At 39.8% G+C, this 23,881-nt stretch overlaps 1 protein-coding gene across 1 annotated transcript in view; it reads left to right on the top strand.

Annotated features, from left to right (window-relative positions):
• The window catches only part of LOC137439162 (complement C3), a 421,636-nt gene that overhangs the window by 77,492 nt on the left and 320,263 nt on the right, over positions 1-23,881 (top strand). Inside the window, exons 13-14 of the mRNA XM_068134902.2 lie at positions 7,465-7,653; positions 12,215-12,364. Of these exons, the coding sequence (XP_067991003.2) occupies positions 7,465-7,653; positions 12,215-12,364 (339 nt within the window). The remainder of the gene's footprint in view (positions 1-7,464; positions 7,654-12,214; positions 12,365-23,881) is intronic.

Consider the following 23,881-nt stretch of genomic DNA (forward strand, 5'->3'; position numbering starts at 1 on the left):
ATTGTTAACGACTGTTTTATCTCTTTACATAGTGTGCATAGTCATTGTTGGCGACTGTTTCATCTCTATACATAGTGTGCATAGTCATTGTTAATGACTGTTTATCTCTATACATTGTGTGCATAGTCATAGTTAACGACTGTTTCATCTCCATACATTGTGTGCATAGTCATTGTTAACGACTGTTTCATCTCTATACATTGTGGGCATAGTCATTGTTAACGACTGTTTCATCTCTATACATTGTGTGCATAGTCATAGTTAACGACTGTTTATCTCTATACATTGTGTGCATAGTCATTGTTAACGACTGTTTCATCTCTATACATTGTGTGCATAGTCATTGTTAACGACTGTTTATCTCTTTACATAGTGTGCATAGTCATTGTTAACGACTGTTTATCTCTATACATTGTGTGCATAGTCATTGTTAACGACTGTTTCATCTCTATACATTGTGTGCATAGTCATTGTTAACGACTGTTTCATCTCTATACATTGTGTGCATAGTCATTGTTAACGACTGTTTCATCTCTATACAGTGTGCATAGTCATTGTTAACGACTGTTTCATCTCTATACATTGTGTGCATAGTCATTGTTAACGACTGTTTCAACTCTATACAGTGTGCATAGTCATTGTTAACGACTGTTTCATCTCTATACATTGTGTGCATAGTCATTGTTAACGACTGTTTCATCTCTATACATAGTGTGCATAGTCATTGTTAACGACTGTGTCATCTCTATACATTGTGTGCATAGTCATTGTTAACGACTGTTTCATCTCTATACATAGTGTGCATAGTCATTGTTAACGACTGTTTCATCTCTATACATTGTGTGCATAGTCATTGTTAACGACTGTTTCATCTCTATACATAGTGTGCATAGTCATTGTTAACGACTGTTTCATCTCTATACATTGTGTGCATAGTCATTGTTAACGACTGTTTCATCTCTATACAGTGTGCATAGTCATTGTTAACGACTGTTTCATCTCTATACATAGTGTGCATAGTCATTGTTAGCGACTGTTTTATCTCGATGCATAGTGTGCATAGTCATAGTTAACGACTGTTTCATCTCTATACATAGTGTGCATAGTCATTGTTAACGACTGTTTCATCTCTATACATTGTGTGCATAGTCATTGTTAACGACTGTTTCATCTCTATACATAGTGTGCATAGTCATTGTTAACGACTGTTTCATCTCTATACATAGTGTGCATAGTCATTGTTAGCGACTGTTTTATCTCGATGCATAGTGTGCATAGTCATAGTTAACGACTGTTTCATCTCTATACATAGTGTGCATAGTCATTGTTAACGACTGTTTCATCTCTATACATTGTGTGCATAGTCATTGTTAACGACTGTTTTATCTCGATGCATAGTGTGCATAGTCATTGTTAACGACTGTTTCATCTCTATACAGTGTGCATAGTCATTGTTAACGACTGTTTCATCTCTATACATTGTGTGCATAGTCATTGTTAACGACTGTTTCATCTCTATACATAGTGTGCATAGTCATTGTTAACGACTGTTTCATCTCTATACATAGTGTGCATAGTCATTGTTAGCGACTGTTTTATCTCGATGCATAGTGTGCATAGTCATTGTTAACGACTGTTTCATCTCTATACATAGTGTGCATAGTCATTGTTAACGACTGTTTCATCTCTATACATTGTGTGCATAGTCATAGTTAACGACTGTTTCATCTCTATACATTGTGTGCATAGTCATTGTTAACGACTGTTTCATCTCTATACATAGTGTGCATAGTCATTGTTAATGACTGTTTATCTCTATACATTGTGTGCATAGTCATAGTTAACGACTGTTTCATCTCCATACATTGTGTGCATAGTCATTGTTAACGACTGTTTCATCTCTATACATTGTGGGCATAGTCATTGTTAACGACTGTTTCATCTCTATACATTGTGTGCATAGTCATAGTTAACGACTGTTTATCTCTATACATTGTGTGCATAGTCATTGTTAACGACTGTTTCATCTCTATACATTGTGTGCATAGTCATAGTTAACGACTGTTTATCTCTATACATTGTGTGCATAGTCATTGTTAACGACTGTTTCATCTCTATACATTGTGTGCATAGTCATTGTTAACGACTGTTTATCTCTTTACATAGTGTGCATAGTCATTGTTAACGACTGTTTATCTCTATACATTGTGTGCATAGTCATTGTTAACGACTGTTTCATCTCTATACATTGTGTGCATAGTCATTGTTAACGACTGTTTCATCTCTATACATTGTGTGCATAGTCATTGTTAACGACTGTTTCATCTCTATACAGTGTGCATAGTCATTGTTAACGACTGTTTCATCTCTATACATTGTGTGCATAGTCATTGTTAACGACTGTTTCATCTCTATACAGTGTGCATAGTCATTGTTAACGACTGTTTCATCTCTATACATTGTGTGCATAGTCATTGTTAACGACTGTTTCATCTCTATACATAGTGTGCATAGTCATTGTTAACGACTGTGTCATCTCTATACATTGTGTGCATAGTCCTTGTTAACGACTGTTTCATCTCTATACATAGTGTGCATAGTCATTGTTAACGACTGTTTCATCTCTATACATTGTGTGCATAGTCATTGTTAACGACTGTTTCATCTCTATACATAGTGTGCATAGTCATTGTTAACGACTGTTTCATCTCTATACATTGTGTGCATAGTCATTGTTAACGACTGTTTCATCTCTATACAGTGTGCATAGTCATTGTTAACGACTGTTTCATCTCTATACATAGTGTGCATAGTCATTGTTAGCGACTGTTTTATCTCGATGCATAGTGTGCATAGTCATAGTTAACGACTGTTTCATCTCTATACATAGTGTGCATAGTCATTGTTAACGACTGTTTCATCTCTATACATTGTGTGCATAGTCATTGTTAACGACTGTTTCATCTCTATACATAGTGTGCATAGTCATTGTTAACGACTGTTTCATCTCTATACATAGTGTGCATAGTCATTGTTAGCGACTGTTTTATCTCGATGCATAGTGTGCATAGTCATAGTTAACGACTGTTTCATCTCTATACATAGTGTGCATAGTCATTGTTAACGACTGTTTCATCTCTATACATTGTGTGCATAGTCATTGTTAACGACTGTTTTATCTCGATGCATAGTGTGCATAGTCATTGTTAACGACTGTTTCATCTCTATACAGTGTGCATAGTCATTGTTAACGACTGTTTCATCTCTATACATTGTGTGCATAGTCATTGTTAACGACTGTTTCATCTCTATACATAGTGTGCATAGTCATTGTTAACGACTGTTTCATCTCTATACATAGTGTGCATAGTCATTGTTAGCGACTGTTTTATCTCGATGCATAGTGTGCATAGTCATTGTTAACGACTGTTTCATCTCTATACATAGTGTGCATAGTCATTGTTAACGACTGTGTCATCTCTATACATTGTGTGCATAGTTATTGTTAACGACTGTTTCATCTCTATACATAGTGTGCATAGTCATTGTTAACGACTGTTTCATCTCTATACATTGTGTGCATAGTCATTGTTAACGACTGTTTCATCTCTATACATAGTGTGCATAGTCATTGTTAACGACTGTTTCATCTCTATACATTGTGTGCATAGTCATTGTTAACGACTGTTTCATCTCTATACAGTGTGCATAGTCATTGTTAACGACTGTTTCATCTCTATACATAGTGTGCATAGTCATTGTTAGCGACTGTTTTATCTCGATGCATAGTGTGCATAGTCATAGTTAACGACTGTTTCATCTCTATACATAGTGTGCATAGTCATTGTTAACGACTGTTTCATCTCTATACATTGTGTGCATAGTCATTGTTAACGACTGTTTCATCTCTATACATAGTGTGCATAGTCATTGTTAACGACTGTTTCATCTCTATACATAGTGTGCATAGTCATTGTTAGCGACTGTTTTATCTCGATGCATAGTGTGCATAGTCATAGTTAACGACTGTTTCATCTCTATACATAGTGTGCATAGTCATTGTTAACGACTGTTTCATCTCTATACATTGTGTGCATAGTCATTGTTAACGACTGTTTTATCTCGATGCATAGTGTGCATAGTCATTGTTAACGACTGTTTCATCTCTATACAGTGTGCATAGTCATTGTTAACGACTGTTTCATCTCTATACATTGTGTGCATAGTCATTGTTAACGACTGTTTCATCTCTATACATAGTGTGCATAGTCATTGTTAACGACTGTTTCATCTCTATACATAGTGTGCATAGTCATTGTTAGCGACTGTTTTATCTCGATGCATAGTGTGCATAGTCATTGTTAACGACTGTTTCATCTCTATACATTGTGTGCATAGTCATTGTTAACGACTGTTTCATCTCTATACATTGTGTGCATAGTCATAGTTAACGACTGTTTCATCTCTATACATTGTGTGCATAGTCATTGTTAACGACTGTTTCATCTCTATACAGTGTGCATAGTCATTGTTAACGACTGTTTCATCTCTATACAGTGTGCATAGTCATTGTTAACGACTGTTTCATCTCTATACATTGTGTGCATAGTCATTGTTAACGACTGTTTCATCTCTATACATAGTGTGCATAGTCATTGTTAGCGACTGTTTTATCTCGATGCATAGTGTGCATAGTCATTGTTAACGACTGTTTCATCTCTATACATTGTGTGCATAGTCATTGTTAACGACTGTTTCATCTCTATACATTGTGTGCATAGTCATAGTTAACGACTGTTTCATCTCTATACATTGTGTGCATAGTCATTGTTAACGACTGTTTCATCTCTATACATTGTGTGCATAGTCATTGTTAACGACTGTTTCATCTCTATACAGTGTGCATAGTCATTGTTAACGACTGTTTCATCTCTATACATTGTGTGCATAGTCATTGTTAACGACTGTTTCATCTCTATACATAGTGTGCATAGTCATTGTTAGCGACTGTTTTATCTCGATGCATAGTGTGCATAGTCATAGTTAACGACTGTTTCATCTCTATACATAGTGTGCATAGTCATTGTTAACGACTGTTTTATCTCGATGCATAGTGTGCATAGTCATAGTTAACGACTGTTTCATCTCTATACATAGTGTGCCTTCTTCGCAGTGCAACAACTATCCTGGTCAGACCCGATCAACCATAAATAGACCGGGAGCAGGGACCTGACAAAAATGAGTTCGTTCAACACCCACTACAAAAAAGGTTTGACACCATAGGTAGTTAGTATGGAACCTCTAGATCACTGCTGGGTAGGTGGTCGTCTCAAATTGTGGTAGCACTTTTTTCTACAGGTCATTTTATAAACCGACATGTAAACGCCGTGAAAAGCAATAATATTAAGGGGTAGGGGAAACATAATTTACTATTTCTTAACTTTTTAAATCACAATGAAGTCATTTTGGTATCAATATGTGCCTGAAGGAATGCTCTAACAGTCTAATGCAACTGTATAGCAACACAATAGGTTTTGGAGGAGGTATTAACCAAAATAGGGGGGAGGGAGTGACAAATAATGCTCCTTTTTGGTATCATTTTTTATATAAAATTGTTGTTGATTCTCAACTATTTTACAGAAGTACGATTAGAAACAATATATACAGTATAATTTGCCTCTGTAAGTTTATACCTATTCACACCATCACTACCGATCTTGGCCACAGAGTTTGCAGTGCCTTACCTGGATTCCACGCAGTGACTGGTTGCGATTCTCCAAGTTCGTTTTCAGGTATTGGCAAGAGAAAGGCGTTCAAGGTTCTTATTGAGAGCCAGACACATCAAGACAGTCTTGGCAATCTGGGAAACTCCTTACCCCTGAGTGACAACTTAGCGCAATCGTGTGAGGAATTCATTTGTAACTTATATATACATCAACAAAGGCTGGAACGAAGGTTGATGATGTGCGGTACTGGTTGTTCTGCCAGAAGCAGAAAAAGAATGAAGGGCTTCCTCCAACTAATGACAGCCTTATTCAACACCGTAAACGAGCAAACTTTCAAGCATATGTCTGGAAGAAGTCCCTTGATGCCATGTGACACTTACCACTCCCAGAAGAGCATGGTTTGGAAGTACAGAATGACTCTCTGCAAGCAGTCCTAATGACTAAGGATCCTGCACCAAGTGGACTGTGAGAATTAACAAGCTGTGGATGCAGGACATGTCGTAGAGCAGACTGTTTGTGCAAGTCAACGATTTGGGCTGTACTGAATCTTGTAAATGTATGGGACATGAGGAATGTTGCAACCCCTTTTCATCCTTCCATGACTCAGAGTATGAGGATTATGACTAATTAAACTGTAAACATAGGTCATACTATTTTTAAGCACAACTTTTCTTATGGGGTTTATTATGTGTTATGCACCTGCACTACAGATACATGTAAACTAGAGAAATGAATATCTTGTTACTATACATTGTATATTCATAAATTAGCTGCATTATTATTGTTGTTTTAAAACAAGATATGACCAAAGAAATGTATGGTCAGAACTTGTGTTTCACCAGCCTGGATGGGACACCGTCTTCAATGAAGGTATACTTTGAGCTGCTTTTCCTGTGAATGCGAAAAGCTTCCTCATTTCCAGTGTACCGTAGCAATACAAGCACTAGCAAAGTCATATTTAGGTCACATTTTATAAAGAAGCTTGTTGGTGAATGATTTCTTTCATCTGCACTGTAAATATTCAGATCATGGCACTTGACTAATTATTCATGCAAATGTTTTTTGGTTTTTTTTGTATACTGAATCGAGGCTCGTGAAAGAGCTAAAATTGCATACTTGTTCAGACTTTTGTAACTTGCTCAGTTCATAGTATACTTATGTTTGGGTCATACTGAAGCCAACATTTTCACAAGGAGAGGTGCTTGCGTTTGTTTTTAAAATTGGGAATATCAAAGCAATAATAAAGCAATAATAATATTAAGTTTTGATTTTTATATTAAAAATGATACCAAAAAGGAGCATTATTTGTCACTCCCTCCCCACTATTTTGGTTTATACCTCCTCCAAAACCTATTATGTTGCTATACAGTTGCATTAGACTGTTAGAGCATTCCATTAGGCACATATTGATACCAAAATGACTTCATTGTGATTTTAAAAAGTTAATAAATAGTAAATTATGTTGCCCCTACCCCTTAATATTATTGCTTTTCACGGCGTGTACATGTCGGTTTATAAAATGACCTGTAGAAAAAAAAGTGCTACCACAATTTGAGATGACTACCTACCTAGCAGTGATCTAGAGGGTCCATACTAACTACCTATGGTGTCAAACCTTTTATGTAGTGGGTGTTGAACGAACTCCTTCATCTAGGGCCCTATGAGATTTAGCTGCCGGTCTAAAAGATGAGAAACAGAACTTAGAAAAGGGCAATGTGTGTGATTTATGCTTCCACAGGTGATCAGCCGAGGTCGAATATTACATTCGTCTCGAATACCTTACAATACGGCATTGTCTGTGGTTATGTCTGTGGATGTGACTGCTGACATGATACCATCATTTCGTGTACTGGCCTTCTACCTGGTGTCTACGAAGATGGTTGCTGACTCTGTCCTTGTCCATGTGAAAAAAGACTGCAAAGATGAGGTGTGTATTTATGACGAGGTGTGTATTTATGTTGAGTTGTGCATATATGACAGCGGAAGAGTGTATAAGTTTGAACTCTGCAATATACACCCGTATGAGACTTTGAAATGGGTCAGCTTTTGGTCCAATATCAGAGCTACAATTATTGATCAGTAAATCCATGTCCGAACACGGTGTACACATGAAATATAGTTGATTCTTCAGTTATAGTGAAATGTAGGAAAACAAGGAGAAAAACACATTAAATGTTACAGCCCCAGCCATAGTTATAGTAATTTTGCTGAATGGAGTTAAAGGCCATCAGTCGGCCATCTTTGGTCAGATTACAAAATAAAATGTTCTGCATATGTATACTCATGTATTGTGTTTGTGCCAAATTTGAACAAAATCGGTGATTGCATGTCGAGAAATGGTTGGGGACGTGGTCATTATCGGTATTATTATTTTTAAACAAAAATGGCCGCCACTCTACCAATCCGCAATCTTTGATCGGATCGCAAAGTAAAGTGAGGTGCACAGATATGCCGACATGTGCTGTGCTTGCGCCAAGTTTGAACAACATCGGTCCAACCATCTCTGAGATATGGTTGTGGACGCATGGACGGACAGGTGGATGAGACCCAATCCATAAGTCCCCGTTTCAGAGAAAGTCCATCAGGTGGCTAATGTGGTAATTGTCAGTCATTGCGTCTAATATGAGGCCATGCACTAACAATGAATCTTTAACATGTCTGGGAGGGATTGTTTAAGAGTGTGTTTAAATAACAAAGAAACTTTTAAATGTCTGGGAGGGCTTGTTTAAGAGTGTGTTTAAATAACAGAAGCATTTAAATGTCTGGGAGGGCTTGTTTAAGAGTGCGTTTAAATAACAGAAGCATTTACATGTCTGGGAAGGACTTGTTTAAGAGTGCCTTTAAATAACAAAGAAACTTTTAAATGTCTGGGAGGGCTTGTTTAAGAGTGCGTTTAAATAACAGAAGCATTTACATGTCTGGGAGGACTTGTTTAAGAGTGTGTTTAAATAACAAAGAAACTTTTAAATGTCTGGGAGGGCTTGTTTAAGAGTGTGTTTAAATAACAGAAGCATTTAAATGTCTGGGAGGGCTTGTTTAAGAGTGCGTTTAAATAACAGAAGCATTTACATGTCTGGGAAGGACTTGTTTAAGAGTGCCTTTAAATAACAAAGAAACTTTTAAATGTCTGGGAGGGATTGTTCAGTGGGTTTAAATAACAAACATTTACATGTCTGGGAGGGATTGTTTAAGAGTGTGTTTAAATAACAGAAGCATTTAAATGTCTGGGAGGGCTTGTTTAAGAGTGCCTTTAAATAACAAAGAAACTTTTAAATGTCTGGGAGGGATTGTTCAGTGGGTTTAAATAACAAACATTTACATGTCTGGGAGGGATTGTTTAAGAGTGTGTTTAAATAACAAATAAACTTTTAAATGTCTGGGAGGGCTTGTTTAAGAGTGTGTTTAAATAACAAAGAAACTTTTAAATGTCTGGGCGGACTTGTTTAAGAGTGCGTTTAAATAACAAAGAAACTTTTACACATTGGGAAAGGCCTGTTAAGAGTGCGTTTAAATAACAAAGAAACTTTTACACATTGGGGAAGGCCTGTTAAGAGTGCGTTTAAATAACAAAGAAACTTTTACACATTGGGAAAGGCCTGTTAAGAGTGCGTTTAAATAACAAAGAAACTTTTACACTTTGGGAAAGGCCTGTTAAGAGTGCATTTAAATAAAAAAAGAAACTTTTACACATTGGGAAAGGCCTGTTAAGAGTGTGTTTAAATAACAAAGAAACTTTTACACATTGGGAAAGGCCTGTTAAGAGTGCGTTTAAATAACAAAGAAACTTTTAAATATCTGGGAGGGCTTGTTTAAGAGTGTGTTTAAATAACAAAGAATCATTTACATGTCTAGGAGGACATGTGTAAGAGTGCAGTTAAATAACAAAGAAATGTTTACATGTCTGGGAGGACATGTTTAAGAGTGCGTTTAAATAACAAAGAATCTTTTAAATGTCTGGGAGGGCTTGTTCAAGAGTGCGTTTAGATAACAAAGAATCATTTACATGTCTGGAAGGACATGTGTAAGAGTGCGTTTAAATAACAAAGAATCATTTACATGTCAGGAAGGACATGTGTAAGAGTGCGTTTAAATAACAAAGAAACTTTTAAATGTCTGGAAGGACATGTGTAAGAGTGCGTTTAAATAACAAAGAATCATTTACATGTCTGGAAGGACATGTGTAAGAGTGCGTTTTAATAACAAAGAATCATTTACATGTCTGGAAGGACATGTGTAAGAGTGCGTTTTAATAACAAAGAAACTTTTAAATGTCTGGGAGGGCTTGTTTAAAAGTGCGTTTAAATAACAAATAAACTTTTACACATTGGGAAAGGCCTGTTAAGAGTGCGTTTAAATAACAAAGAAACTTTTACACATTGGGAAAGGCCTTTTTAGAGTGCATTTAAATAACAAAGAAACTCTTAAATGTCTGGGAGGGCTTGTTCAAGAGTGCGTTTAGATAACAAAGAAACTTTTAAATGTCTAGGAAGGCTTGTTTAAGAGTGCGTTTAAATAACAAAGAATCATTTACATGTCTGGAAGGACATGTGTAAGAGTGCGTTTAAATAACAAAGAAACTTTTAAATGTCTGGAATGACATGTGTAAGAGTGCGTTTAAATAACAAAGAATCATGTACATGTCTGGAAGGACATGTGTAAGAGTGCGTTTAACTAACAAAGAATCATTTACATGTCTGGAAGGACATGTGTAAGAGTGCACTTAAATAACAAAGAAACTTTTAAATGTCAAGGAGGACATGTTTAAGAGTGCGTTTAAATAACAAAGAAACTTTTAAACGTCTGGAAGCACATGTGTAAGAGTGCGTTTAAATAACAAAAAATCATTTACATGTCTGGAAGGACATGTGTAAGAGTGCGTTTAACTAACAAAGAATCATTTACATGTCTGGAAGGACATGTGTAAGAGTGCGTTTAAATAACAAAGAAACTTTTAAATGTCTGGGAGGACATGTTTAAGAGTGCGTTTAAATAACAAAGAAACTTTTAAATGTCTGGAAGGACATGTGTAAGAGTGCGTTTAAATAACACAGAACCATTTAAATGTCTGGGAGGACATGTGTTAGAGTGCGTTTAAATAACAAATAAACTTTTAAATGTCTGGGCGGACTTGTTTAAGAGTGCGTTTAAATAACAAAGAAACTTTTAAATGTCTGGGAGGGCTTGTTTAAGAGTGTGTTTAAATAACAAAGAAACTTTTAAATGTCTGGGAGGGCTTGTTTAAGAGTGTGTTTAAATAACAAAGAAATGTTTACATGTCTGGGAGAACATGTTTAAGAGTGTGTTTAAATAACAAAGAAATGTTTACATGTCTGGGCGGGCTTGTTGAAGAGTGTGTTTAAATAACAAAGAAATGTTTGCATGTCTGGGAGGACATGTTTAAGAGTGTGTTTAAATAACAAAGAAATGTTTACATGTCAGGGAGGACATGTTTAAGAGTGCATTCAAATAAGAAATAAACTTTTATATGTCGGTGTGGGCATGTTTAATCGTGTGTTTAAATAACAAAAAAATGTTTCCATGTCTGTAAGGACATGCTTCGGAGTGCGTTTAAATAACAAAGAAACTTTAACACGTTGGGGAGGACATGTTTAAGAGTGCGCTTAAATAAAAAAATAGACTTTTACATGTCGGTGAGGGCATGTTTAAGAGTGTGTTTAAATAACAGAAACATTTACATGTCTGGGAGGGATTGTTTACAGTTGGTGGTTACAATAACAGAAACAGTTGGTGGTTGAATTCAGTCGCCGATATGTAAATCCTATTCAAATTTCAAGTCAATCGGATGAAAATTGAGGATTTTAGAAATTCCAAAATACGTGGTTGATCTTTGGACTATGTTGACCTTTTGACCTCAAAAATAGTTAGGATTCTGTCGGACCACGAACTCTACAGTTTGGTGAAGTTTCGTGAAGATCAGTTTAAAATTGTGACCTCTAGGCAAGTACAAGTGAGCGCACAGGCAAACACACATAAACAAACGCACACACACACACACACACACACACACACACACACACACACACACACACAGACATATATACACACACACACACACACACACACACACACACCGGAGTGATTTTTATACTTGTCAATTTTTTATTATTGTTTTGCCAAGTCACAACGCACAAGACTAACCAATATACTTGAAAAATCTTCGATTTTCGCAAGTAACGAACAAGCAGGACCATATGCAATACCCTCTCCTCTGGCGAGGGTAATTAACAGTATACAGCAAGTGGATTAAAAGGTCAGCAGACGTAGAAAATGTTGGCATCACAATTGAGCAGTTGTCGCATGATACGATGAGCCCAGGTCAGAATCCCATATACTGCAGTAATTGTCCTTGTCCCCAGTTTATCCGTACAAAGCCTTTCATCTTCTTGAGATATTAGTGTTGCCAAGTTGCTAATCTTCTGGTGTCACCTCATTATGAGACCAGGTCTGCATTGTATATTCCCCCTCAGTTCATAATTACTCCAGATCATAATGAGCTGAGACCAGGGGAAATGCTGGAATTGAAACTCAAAGGAGCACCACTTTCACGGGTTGCACTGGTTGCTGTGGATCAGGCCGCCTACCTGATCAACAGCAAGAACCGCCTGCGAACAAAGGAGGTAATGCCGTTATTGCACCACACACTATGCAATTGTACAATTTGTAAATATCAGGGAACATTGTGCTGTCAATACAAAGATGTGGTTGCTTGACAAAGCTCCTCCACATGGAGTTGTGTGTTCCACTCGTGGGGTTTATTGCCCAATAATGAAGGTTCTGCTCGTGGGGCTGGTTGCTTAGTAACGATAAGGTGTCACAGTTAAGGTGTATCTCAGGTGAAATGCCAGGTCGGCTGTTGGACCAGAATAGCTTCTTTTTTTTCTTTTTTTCAAATTTTATTTTCATTCTTCTGTTTAAAAGACCTTCCTTATCGACCTTCTTCCACCTTCAAGGCCTCTGCATAATTTCTTGGGCAAGAACCTCAGGAGTGGAGGCTCTGAGAAGGAAATAAGGAACAGTGAGGAAGAAGAGCAAGAAAGAGAGTAAGAGAGTAAGAGGGTAAGAGAGTAAGAGAGTAAGAGGGAAAGAGAAAGAGAAAGAGAGTAAGAGAGTAAGAGGGTAAGAGAGTAAGAGAGTAAGAGAGAAAGAGAACGAGAAAGAGAAAGAGAAAAAGAAAGAAAGAAAGAAAGAAAGAGAAAGAAAGAAAGACAGACACGAGAGACTGACTGACGAAGATCCTTTTATCACAAAAATATAACTGTGTATGTACAATTTACAAATCAAAAATCCGTACAATACAGGAGAGAAAAAGAAAGCAAGGCAACAACGAGTATAGCAATTAATCATTTCATTTTTACAAAAACATAAAATAAAGCAATACTACCAAAAATATATAAAGACTTGATTATTTAAAAAAGAGATAAAACCAACTCATTTTGGTGAACTTCACAAACATTTTCCAAACACGATTTTTCCACAAACACATCAAATTCAGCCATGGTGTTGGAAAAATTAAATTCAAGTTTTACCCCTTGCAGAACAAGCGCAGTGAAAAACGTCATGATGATGCATTGGTGAAGCGGTTTACCATTGCACATTGGTGAAGAGGATTTACCGTTACACATTGGTGAAGCGGTTTACCGTTACGCATTGGTGAAGAGGATTACCGTTACATATTGGTGAAGCGGTTTACCGTTACACATTGGTGAAGAGGATTACCGTTACACATTGGTGAAGCGGTTTACCGTTACACATTGGTGAAGCGGTTTACCGTTACACATTGGTGAAGCGGTTTACCGTTGCACATTGGTGAAGCGGTTTACCGTTGCACATTGGTGAAGCGGTTTACCGTTACACATTGGTGAAGAGGATTACCGTTACACATTGGTGAAGCGGTTTAGCGTTACACATTGGTGAAGCGGTTTAGCGTTGCACATTGGTGAAGCGGTTTACCATTGCACATTGGTGAAGCGGTTTAGCGTTACACATTGGTGAAGAGGATTACCGTTACACATTGGTGAAGCGGTTTACCGTTACACATTGGTGAAGCGGTTTACCGTTACACATTGGTGAAGCGGTTTACCGTTGCACATTGGTGAAGCGGTTTACCGTTGCACATTGGTGAAGCGGTTTACCGTTACACATTGGTGAAGAGGATTACCGTTACACATTGGTGAAGCGGTTTACCGTTACACATTGGTGAAGAGGATTACCGTTACACATTGGTGAAGCGGTTTACCGCTGCACATTGGTGAAGCGGATTACCGTTACACATTGGTGAAGTGGTTTACCGTTACACATTGGTGAAGCGGTTTACCATTACACATTGGTGAAGAGGCTTACCGTTACACATTGGTGAAGCGGATTACCGTTACACATTGGTGAAGCGGATTTACCGTTACACATTGGTGAAGCGGTTTACCGTTACACATTGGTGAAGCGGTTTACCATTACACATTGGTGAAGAGGCTTACCGTTACACATTGGTGAAGCGGATTACCGTTACACATTAGTGAAGCGGTTTACCGTTACACATTGGTGAAGCGGATTACCGTTACACATTGGTGAAGTGGTTTACCGTTACACATTGGTGAAGCGGTTTACCGTTACACATTGGTGAAGAGGATTACCGTTACATATTGGTGAAGCGGATTACCATTACACATTAGTGAAGCGGTTTACCGTTACACATTGGTGAAGAGGATTACCGTTACACATTGGTGAAGCGGTTTACCGTTGCACATTGGTGAAGCGGTTTACCATTGCACATTGGTGAAGCGGTTTACCGTTACACATTGGTGAAGAGGATTACCGTTACACATTGGTGAAGAGGATTACCGTTACACATTGGTGAAGCGGATTACCATCACACATTGGTGAAGCGGTTTACCGTTACATATTGGTGAAGCGGTTTACCATCACACATTGGTGAAGCGGTTTATCGTTACACATTGGTGAAGCGGTTTACCGTTATACATTGGTGAAGCGGTTTACCGTTACATATTGGTGAAGCGGTTTACCATTACACATTGGTGAAGCGGTTTACCGTTACATATTGGTGAAGCGGTTTACCGTTACATATTGGTGAAGCGGTTTACCGTTACACATTGGTGAAGCGGTTTACCATTACACATTGGTGAAGCGGTTTACCGTTATAGATTGGTGAAGCGGTTTACCGTTACATATTGGTGAAGCGGTTTACCGTTACGCTTCTCCTTTCTTGACAAGTATGTAGCAAGTTTTGCTGTTGCTACAAAAAAACACAACAGTTCATATTTTTGTCTTGTTTACATTTCTTTTTGAACCCAAAAATAAAGGAACGAAAATTAAATCTGAAATTCAATTTGTGTGATACAAAGTTCAACCAGTTAACTAATGGAAAAAGTCTTTCACAGCCAATGAAAAAATGAAATACATCCTCATCTACAGAGCAAAAGGGGCATCATGCAGATATTGGGGCAAAATTCCTCACATATGTATTGCATGGTATGATCCAGTGGGCAATGCGCCACTGGAGATCCCCTGTTCTTTTGGTGATTTGCTTACAATACATCGCTTCCCATATAGGTTCAGTGGGGGGCCCGGCAGGTAGTCTCTTCCAGCGTGCAACTCCGTTTAATGAAGAAACACCGAGAATTAGGGACACGCAATGCCTATACAGGCTCTTGCTGCTAGCAGCTTGCAATTCATTTGTCCCTGTGCTAACAGGTGGAAGTTCTCTGGGGGAGCAGTCAAAAATCAGTTCTGGGAAATATGACCCATCAGGATATCCATGTGTATTCTGAGTCCATAATACCCGTAGCTGATGACCTTTTTGTACGACTTTCCTCAATATTAAGCCGATTGTCCTCTTGGACCGACTTTCTGTCATATTTGAAATTTTTTCCACAGTCTTCCACCCTACACCGGAGTTTGGCCAAAGGTGCCATACTTTGTTCATGCCTGCATCAATGAAGCATTGGCAAAAATCACGGCTCTTGAATACATCAGGGAAGAGAGGGTTGAAAAACAGCGGTTCAACTTCGAACATCCCTGGGGAGTATGTGTCCTCTTTGCGACTCACTGTAAGACCTTTCCAGGCATTGAGAAGGCTCTGGTAGAAAATAGGGAGCATTGATGTATCCGCATACTTGAGGTGGGGCAGGAATACTTCACGACCATAGCCGAGTCTGCCCGCCTGTTGCAAAATATGACAGGCTAATGGGTAGTTTGGCAGGTGCTCAACATATAGAAGGCGCTGAATGGAGCACAAACAAAAGGCCATGAGGCGGGATTTCACGTGAACAAGGCCTTGGCCTCCTTCAGATGAAGTATGACATATTACGTTTGGCCGCAGCCAATGATGGCATCCTCCCCAAAAAGTCCTCAAGTTTGGCCTGGATCATTCTAAGCAGCACTTCCGGTGGTTGTAGGCAAATAAAACGATGCCATAAAGTTGCAGCAATCAAGTTATTGGCAACTAAGACACGGCCCTTAAATGAAAGGTGCGGTAAGGCTCTTTTCCACAGGTGCAGTCTCCTCTCCATTTCTCAAATCAAGCCTTCCCAATTATTTTCCCTAAATTGTGTGGAACCAAGGGACACACCAAGGTAGTCGATACCATCTGCCTTCCATTCTAAGTTTTCTGGAAAATTAGGTGGATGTGTCGAGACAGGGAGGCAACTATGAAGGTAAGGCACCCAAATAGCTTGCTTTTCCTCCAATTAACTTTCAGGGAAGAAGCCTGGAAAAAGGTTCTCAAGTATTTAACAAGAGCATCAATATCCCGGTTGCTTCTGATTATGACGCACACATCATCTGCATACGCTGATATCGTCAATGGTGGACTCCTTGGGAAACACGTCAGGCCAGAGATATTCTCCCTGAGCGTACAAAGTAATGGTTCCATTGCCAATGCAAAAAGCAATCCTGAGACTGGGCAACCCTGCCGTACCCCTCTCTGAACCTGTATGGGGGAAACGAGTTCATTGTTTACCTTAATTACACCAGAGGTGTCAGTGTACAATAGAGATATGAAGGCTCTGAAATTAACCCCAAAGCCACATGCTTCCAGAACACGCCACAAAAAACATGATCAATACTGTCAAAGGCTTTTTCTAGGTCTAGAAACATTATTCCAAAATCATTTTGATCGAGGTGAGTGCCCATTAAACCCCGAACTAAAAAAATGTTGTCATAAATGGATCGACTGCAGAAAGTCTGATCGGGTAGGACCAGATCACCAATGACCTTCTTCAGACGATTTGCCATCGCTTTTGAAAACAGTTTGTAGTCGGTGCACAATACTGAAACTGGTCTCGAATCCTCCATCCGCCGGAGATCCCCTGACTTTGGGAGGAGACTCACCACTGCTCTCCCTTATTAGGGTTAATGGCATTGCACCAGTTCGCAGGGATTCTGGATTATATTTAAGAGTTCTGGACCTAAAAGGTCCCAAAATTCCAAGAAAAACTCAGCTGGTAGGCCATCAATTCCTGGAGCTTTTCCAGATTCCATTTCACCCAGAGCACATTCTAATTCAGGAAGGGTCAACGGCACATCCAGCTCCAGCTGTTGAGTCTCAGTCAGGGACAGATGGGAAGTAAAGAGTTTCATCTTATCCTCACAAACATCTTTTTTTGCAAACAGTTCTGAATAGTACTTTCCAATAGTATTTTTTACCCCATCAGAATTTGCAATTACATTTTCACTGGGGTCCATAACTGATAATTCTTTATCACGGATCATTTCCTTGGGTCCATAACTGATAAGATAACCCGAGCTGGCTTCGTTTCGGATTCAAGGTGAAAAAAGGATTTGCTCGGGCTGTCTGATAACAACAACAACATGCATTTTAAACATGCTCGGGCTATCTGATACTTTAATATTTTTTATTCTTAATCTAACTAATAATCCTGCAGCTTTCTCCTGCAATAGTTCTCTAAGTTGGGTCTTTCTTTCAAGGAGTAACTTATAGTTTGCCTCATTCTGTTGTTTCGCCAGTTTGTTCTCCAGTTTTAGAATTTCAGTTTCTAGCCGAGCCAGTGTGACTCGACTTTCATGGGTGACATAAAAATTAAACTGTTGACAAAACAGCCTTATATGGGTTTTCATATTGTCCCGCCACAGGTTAATGGAAGCAAAACGGGGCTTTTTTTCAACTACTGCTATCCATAGATTGCGAAAGGCTTCCTTAAGAAAGGCATCGTCCAAAATCCTCGTGTTAAATTTCCAATAGGCACAAGTATGCTTAAAATGAGGAAAGGATAGGCCCATAGTGACCATGTGGTGGTCAGAGAATATAGACAGGACAATATTTGAGAAGGTTATCGTATTCCTAAAACGTGGGGTGATGTACCATCGGTCAAGCCTCGCGAAGGACACTTGACCATTGGAACATCGACACCATGTGTACTGTTGGTCATTTGGGTGTGTCAAGCGCCATACATCAAGAAAACCCACGACGGAAAGGAAATGGGAGAGGTCACCATGAGCTTCGGGGTGTGGTTCTGGTGAGTTCCTGTCCAATTTGGGCTCAAACGTGCAATTCAAATCACCCCCCATGCATATGCACTGATTGAGGTCAAACCATTTTAATTGGTTTACCCCGACAGTAAAGAAAGTCAGTACTTTCACTCGGTGCATATACATTAAAAATAATACATTTTAGGTTATTAATCACCAGTTCCAGGGAAGCAAACCGGCCCTTTATCACCTCCTGAAAGAGACAAGAGTCAGGTACAAGTCCTGGTTTTGAGTCAGGTACAAGTCCTGGTTTTGAGTCAGGTACAAGTCCTGGTTTTAACAAGAACCCAACTCCAGCAGATACAGACGACATGTTACTGAAGAAGCATTCACCTTTAAACATGCTGCACCAGTCATGTTCAACCTTCTCAATGATATGAGTTTCCTGCAGTAAGATCACATCAACTTGTTTCCGTTTGAATAAACTATTTACTTGGATCTGGCGGATGTTACTCACCCCACCACCATTTATATTAAGAGTTGAAAGGGTGAGCGTCTTCATATTTGTTTGTGAATTTTGTCTGATGCCGAGAAAACTCAAGCTTTGCCGTTGTTATTATTTTCTTTAGTCGATGAAACTGTGATTTTGTTTGGTTTAGCTCCTCAGATTTTTTTTAGGACCAGTTTTGCAGCCTCAATAAAGTGAGTCAAGTCGGGGAAATGATCAAAAATGACAACATTCCGTTGTCTGTACGTTTCATTGAGAAACGAGAAAACAAGATGAGGAGGGACTCGGGGCTGATCTTCCATTGATTGTGATACAACCCTCACATCCACCTCCTCCTCTGATTCCGATAAGTCAGACATTGCCCCAGAGGGATCTGGGTCGATACCCTCAGCCATTCCTGTTTTATGAACAAGTCTGGGGGTCCCCAGAGTGCTGGTTTTGGGAAACATCGGCAGACTGACTTCGACTTTCCTCAAATGGAGTCAAATCATTGTTTCCACACTCCTGTGGATTTGCGTTTACACCCTCATTTGTTAAATGGACATCATTATGTTGGACCATAGTTTGATCACCTTCATGTGGTCGGATCAATGACGTATCATTCACTGACTCACTGTCAGCCATAGTTACCTCATCACCCTCGTCCGTGCGGGTAATGGAAGCACCTTGTTGTACCGTTTAAAATCCCGTTACACTTCTCCAGGTGTTCCGTTTCATTTATTTGGTCCACGTTTTGCACTGAGATCTCAGGAGCATCCTGAAGAGTTTCTGCACCGAAGGTCTGCACATCGAGCACGACCTTTTTAACAGTACCTGGTGTTAATGACTCATCAAGTGCTCTTCGTTTACTGGTCACCAATTTAGATTCGGTATCCATAGCAACGCTTTGCAGAGGAGGAATAACATTGGAGGTTGAGCTGCTGTTTCATCCTCATTGGGAACAATAAGCCGTGGATTAAGGTTTACCTCCGCCTCGTTGGGAATGTTAATTTGTGGCGTACCGGTAACCTCCTCCTCGTTGGGAATGTTAATTTGTGGCGTACCGGTAACCTCCTCCTCGTTGGGAATGTTAATTTGTGGCGTACCGGTAACCTCCTCCTCGTTGGGAATGTTAATTGGAGTAACGTTAACCTCCTCCTCATTGGGAATGTTAATTCGTGGAGTCACTGTAACCTCCTCATTGGGAATGTTAATTCGTGGAGTCACGGTAACCTCCTCCTTCCCAATAGGAATGTTAATTCGTGGAGTCACGGTAACCTCCTCGTTAGGAATGTTAATTTGTGAAGTCACGGTAACCTCCTCCTTCCCAATAGGAATGCTAATTCGTGGAGTCACGGTAACCTCCTCCTTCCCAATAGGAATGTTAATTTGTGTAGTCACGGTACCCTCCTCCTTCCCAATAGGAATGCTAATTCGTGGAGTCACGGTAACCTCCTCGTTAGGAATGTTAATTTGTGTTGTCACGGTAACCTCCTCCTTCCCAATAGGAATGTTAATTCGTGGAGTCACGGTAACCTCCTCGTTAGGAATGTTAATTTGTGTAGTCATGGTAACCTCCTCCTTCCCAATAGGAATGTTAATTCGTGGTCACGGTAACCTCCTCGTTAGGAATGTTAATTTGTGTAGTCACGGTAACCTCCTCCTTCCCAATAGGAATGTTAATTCGTGGAGTCACGGTAACCTCCTCGTTAGGAATGTTAATTTGTGTAGTCACGGTAACCTCCTCCTTCCCAATAGGAATGCTAATTTGTGGAGTCACGGTAACCTCGTTAGGAATGTTAATTTGTGTTGTCACGGTAACCTCCTCCTTCCCAATAGGAATGTTAATTTGTGTAGTCACGGTAACCTCCTCCTTCCCAATAGGAATGCTAATTCGTGGAGTCACGGTAACATCCTCGTTAGGAATGTTAATTTGTGTTGTCACGGTAACCTCCTCCTTCCCAATAGGAATGCTAATTCGTGGAGTCACGGTAACCTCCTCGTTAGGAATGTTAATTTGTGTTGTCACGGTAACCTCCTCCTTCCCAATAGGAATGCTAATTCGTGGAGTCACGGTAACCTCCTCGTTAGGAATGTTAATTTGTGTTGTCACGGTAACCTCCTCCTTCCCAATAGGAATGTTAATTTGTGTTGTCATGGTAACCTCCTCCTTCCCAATAGGAATGTTAATTCGTGGAGTCATGGTAACCTCCTCGTTAGGAATGTTAATTTGTGTAGTCACGGTAACCTCCTCCTTCCCAATAGGAATGTTAATTCGTGGAGTCACGGTAACCTCCTCGTTAGGAATGTTAATTTGTGTAGTCACGGTAACCTCCTCCTTCCCAATAGGAATGTTAATTCGTGGAGTCACGGTAACCTCCTCGTTAGGAATGTTAATTTGTGTAGTCACGGTAACCTCCTCCTTCCCAATAGGAATGCTAATTCGTGGAGTCACGGTAACCTCCTCGTTAGGAATGTTAATTTGTGTTGTCACGGTAACCTCCTCCTTCCCAATAGGAATGTTAATTTGTGTAGTCACGGTACCCTCCTCCTTCCCAATAGGAATGCTAATTCGTGGAGTCACGGTAACCTCCTCGTTAGGAATGTTAATTTGTGTTGTCACGGTAACCTCCTCCTTCCCAATAGGAATGTTAATTCGTGGAGTCACGGTAACCTCCTCGTTAGGAATGTTAATTTGTGTAGTCACGGTAACCTCCTCCTTCCCAATAGGAATGTTAATTCGTGGAGTCACGGTAACCTCCTCGTTAGGAATGTTAATTTGTGTAGTCACGGTAACCTCCTCCTTCCCAATAGGAATGCTAATTTGTGGAGTCACGGTAACCTCGTTAGGAATGTTAATTTGTGTTGTCACGGTAACCTCCTCCTTCCCAATAGGAATGTTAATTTGTGTTGTCACGGTAACCTCCTCCTTCCCAATAGGAATGTTAATTCGTGGAGTCACGGTAACCTCCTCGTTAGGAATGTTAATTTGTGTAGTCACGGTAACCTCCTCCTTCCCAATAGGAATGTTAATTTGTGGTCACGGTAACCTCCTCGTTAGGAATGTTAATTTGTGTTGTCACGGTAACCTCCTCCTTCCCAATAGGAATGTTAATTTGTGTTGTCACGGTAACCTCCTCCTTCCCAATAGGAATGTTAATTTGTGTTGTCACGGTAACCTCCTCCTTCCCAATAGGAATGCTAATTCGTGGAGTCACGGTAACCTCCTCGTTAGGAATGTTAATTTGTGTTGTCACGGTAACCTCCTCCTTCCCAATAGGAATGTTAATTTGTGTTGTCACGGTAACCTCCTCCTTCCCAATAGGAATGTTAATTTGTGTTGTCACGGTAACCTCCTCCTTCCCAATAGGAATGTTAATTTGTGTAATCACGGTAACCTCCTCCTTCCCAATAGGAATGCTAATTTGTGGAGTCACGGTAACCTCTTCGTTAGGAATGTTAATTCGTGGAGTCACGGTAACCTCCTTGTTAGGAATGTTAATTCGTGGAGTCACGGTAACCTCCTCGTTAGGAATGTTAATTTGTGTAGTCACGGTAACCTCCTCCTTCCCAATAGGAATGTTAATTCGTGGAGTCACGGTAACCTCCTCGTTAGGAATGTTAATTTGTGTAGTCACGGTAACCTCCTCCTTCCCAATAGGAATGCTAATTCGTGGAGTCACGGTAACCTCCTCGTTAGGAATGTTAATTTGTGTTGTCACGGTAACCTCCTCCTTCCCAATAGGAATGTTAATTTGTGTAGTCACGGTACCCTCCTCCTTCCCAATAGGAATGCTAATTCGTGGAGTCACGGTAACCTCCTCGTTAGGAATGTTAATTTGTGTTGTCACGGTAACCTCCTCCTTCCCAATAGGAATGTTAATTCGTGGAGTCACGGTAACCTCCTCGTTAGGAATGTTAATTTGTGTAGTCACGGTAACCTCCTCCTTCCCAATAGGAATGTTAATTCGTGGAGTCACGGTAACCTCCTCGTTAGGAATGTTAATTTGTGTAGTCACGGTAACCTCCTCCTTCCCAATAGGAATGCTAATTTGTGGAGTCACGGTAACCTCGTTAGGAATGTTAATTTGTGTTGTCACGGTAACCTCCTCCTTCCCAATAGGAATGTTAATTTGTGTTGTCACGGTAACCTCCTCCTTCCCAATAGGAATGCTAATTCGTGGAGTCACGGTAACCTCCTCGTTAGGAATGTTAATTTGTGTTGTCACGGTAACCTCCTCCTTCCCAATAGGAATGTTAATTCGTGGAGTCACGGTAACCTCCTCGTTAGGAATGTTAATTTGTGTAGTCACGGTAACCTCCTCCTTCCCAATAGGAATGTTAATTCGTGGAGTCACGGTAACCTCCTCGTTAGGAATGTTAATTTGTGTAGTCACGGTAACCTCCTCCTTCCCAATAGGAATGCTAATTTGTGGAGTCACGGTAACCTCGTTAGGAATGTTAATTTGTGTTGTCACGGTAACCTCCTCCTTCCCAATAGGAATGTTAATTTGTGTTGTCACGGTAACCTCCTCCTTCCCAATAGGAATGTTAATTCGTGGAGTCACGGTAACCTCCTCGTTAGGAATGTTAATTTGTGTAGTCACGGTAACCTCCTCCTTCCCAATAGGAATGTTAATTTGTGGTCACGGTAACCTCCTCGTTAGGAATGTTAATTTGTGTTGTCACGGTAACCTCCTCCTTCCCAATAGGAATGTTAATTTGTGTTGTCACGGTAACCTCCTCCTTCCCAATAGGAATGTTAATTTGTGTTGTCACGGTAACCTCCTCCTTCCCAATAGGAATGCTAATTCGTGGAGTCACGGTAACCTCCTCGTTAGGAATGTTAATTTGTGTTGTCACAGTAACCTCCTCCTTCCCAATAGGAATGTTAATTTGTGTTGTCACGGTAACCTCCTCCTTCCCAATAGGAATGTTAATTTGTGTTGTCACGGTAACCTCCTCCTTCCCAATAGGAATGTTAATTTGTGTAATCACGGTAACCTCCTCCTTCCCAATAGGAATGCTAATTTGTGGAGTCACGGTAACCTCTTCGTTAGGAATGTTAATTCGTGGAGTCACGGTAACCTCCTTGTTAGGAATGTTAATTCGTGGAGTCACGGTAACCTCCTCGTTAGGAATGTTAATTTGTGTAGTCACGGTAACCTCCTCCTTCCCAATAGGAATGTTAATTCGTGGAGTCACG

This window comes from Myxine glutinosa, chromosome 13 (assembly GCF_964187855.1).
Source record: "Myxine glutinosa chromosome 13, kmMyxGlut1.1, whole genome shotgun sequence".
Taxonomy (NCBI): domain Eukaryota; kingdom Metazoa; phylum Chordata; class Myxini; order Myxiniformes; family Myxinidae; genus Myxine; species Myxine glutinosa.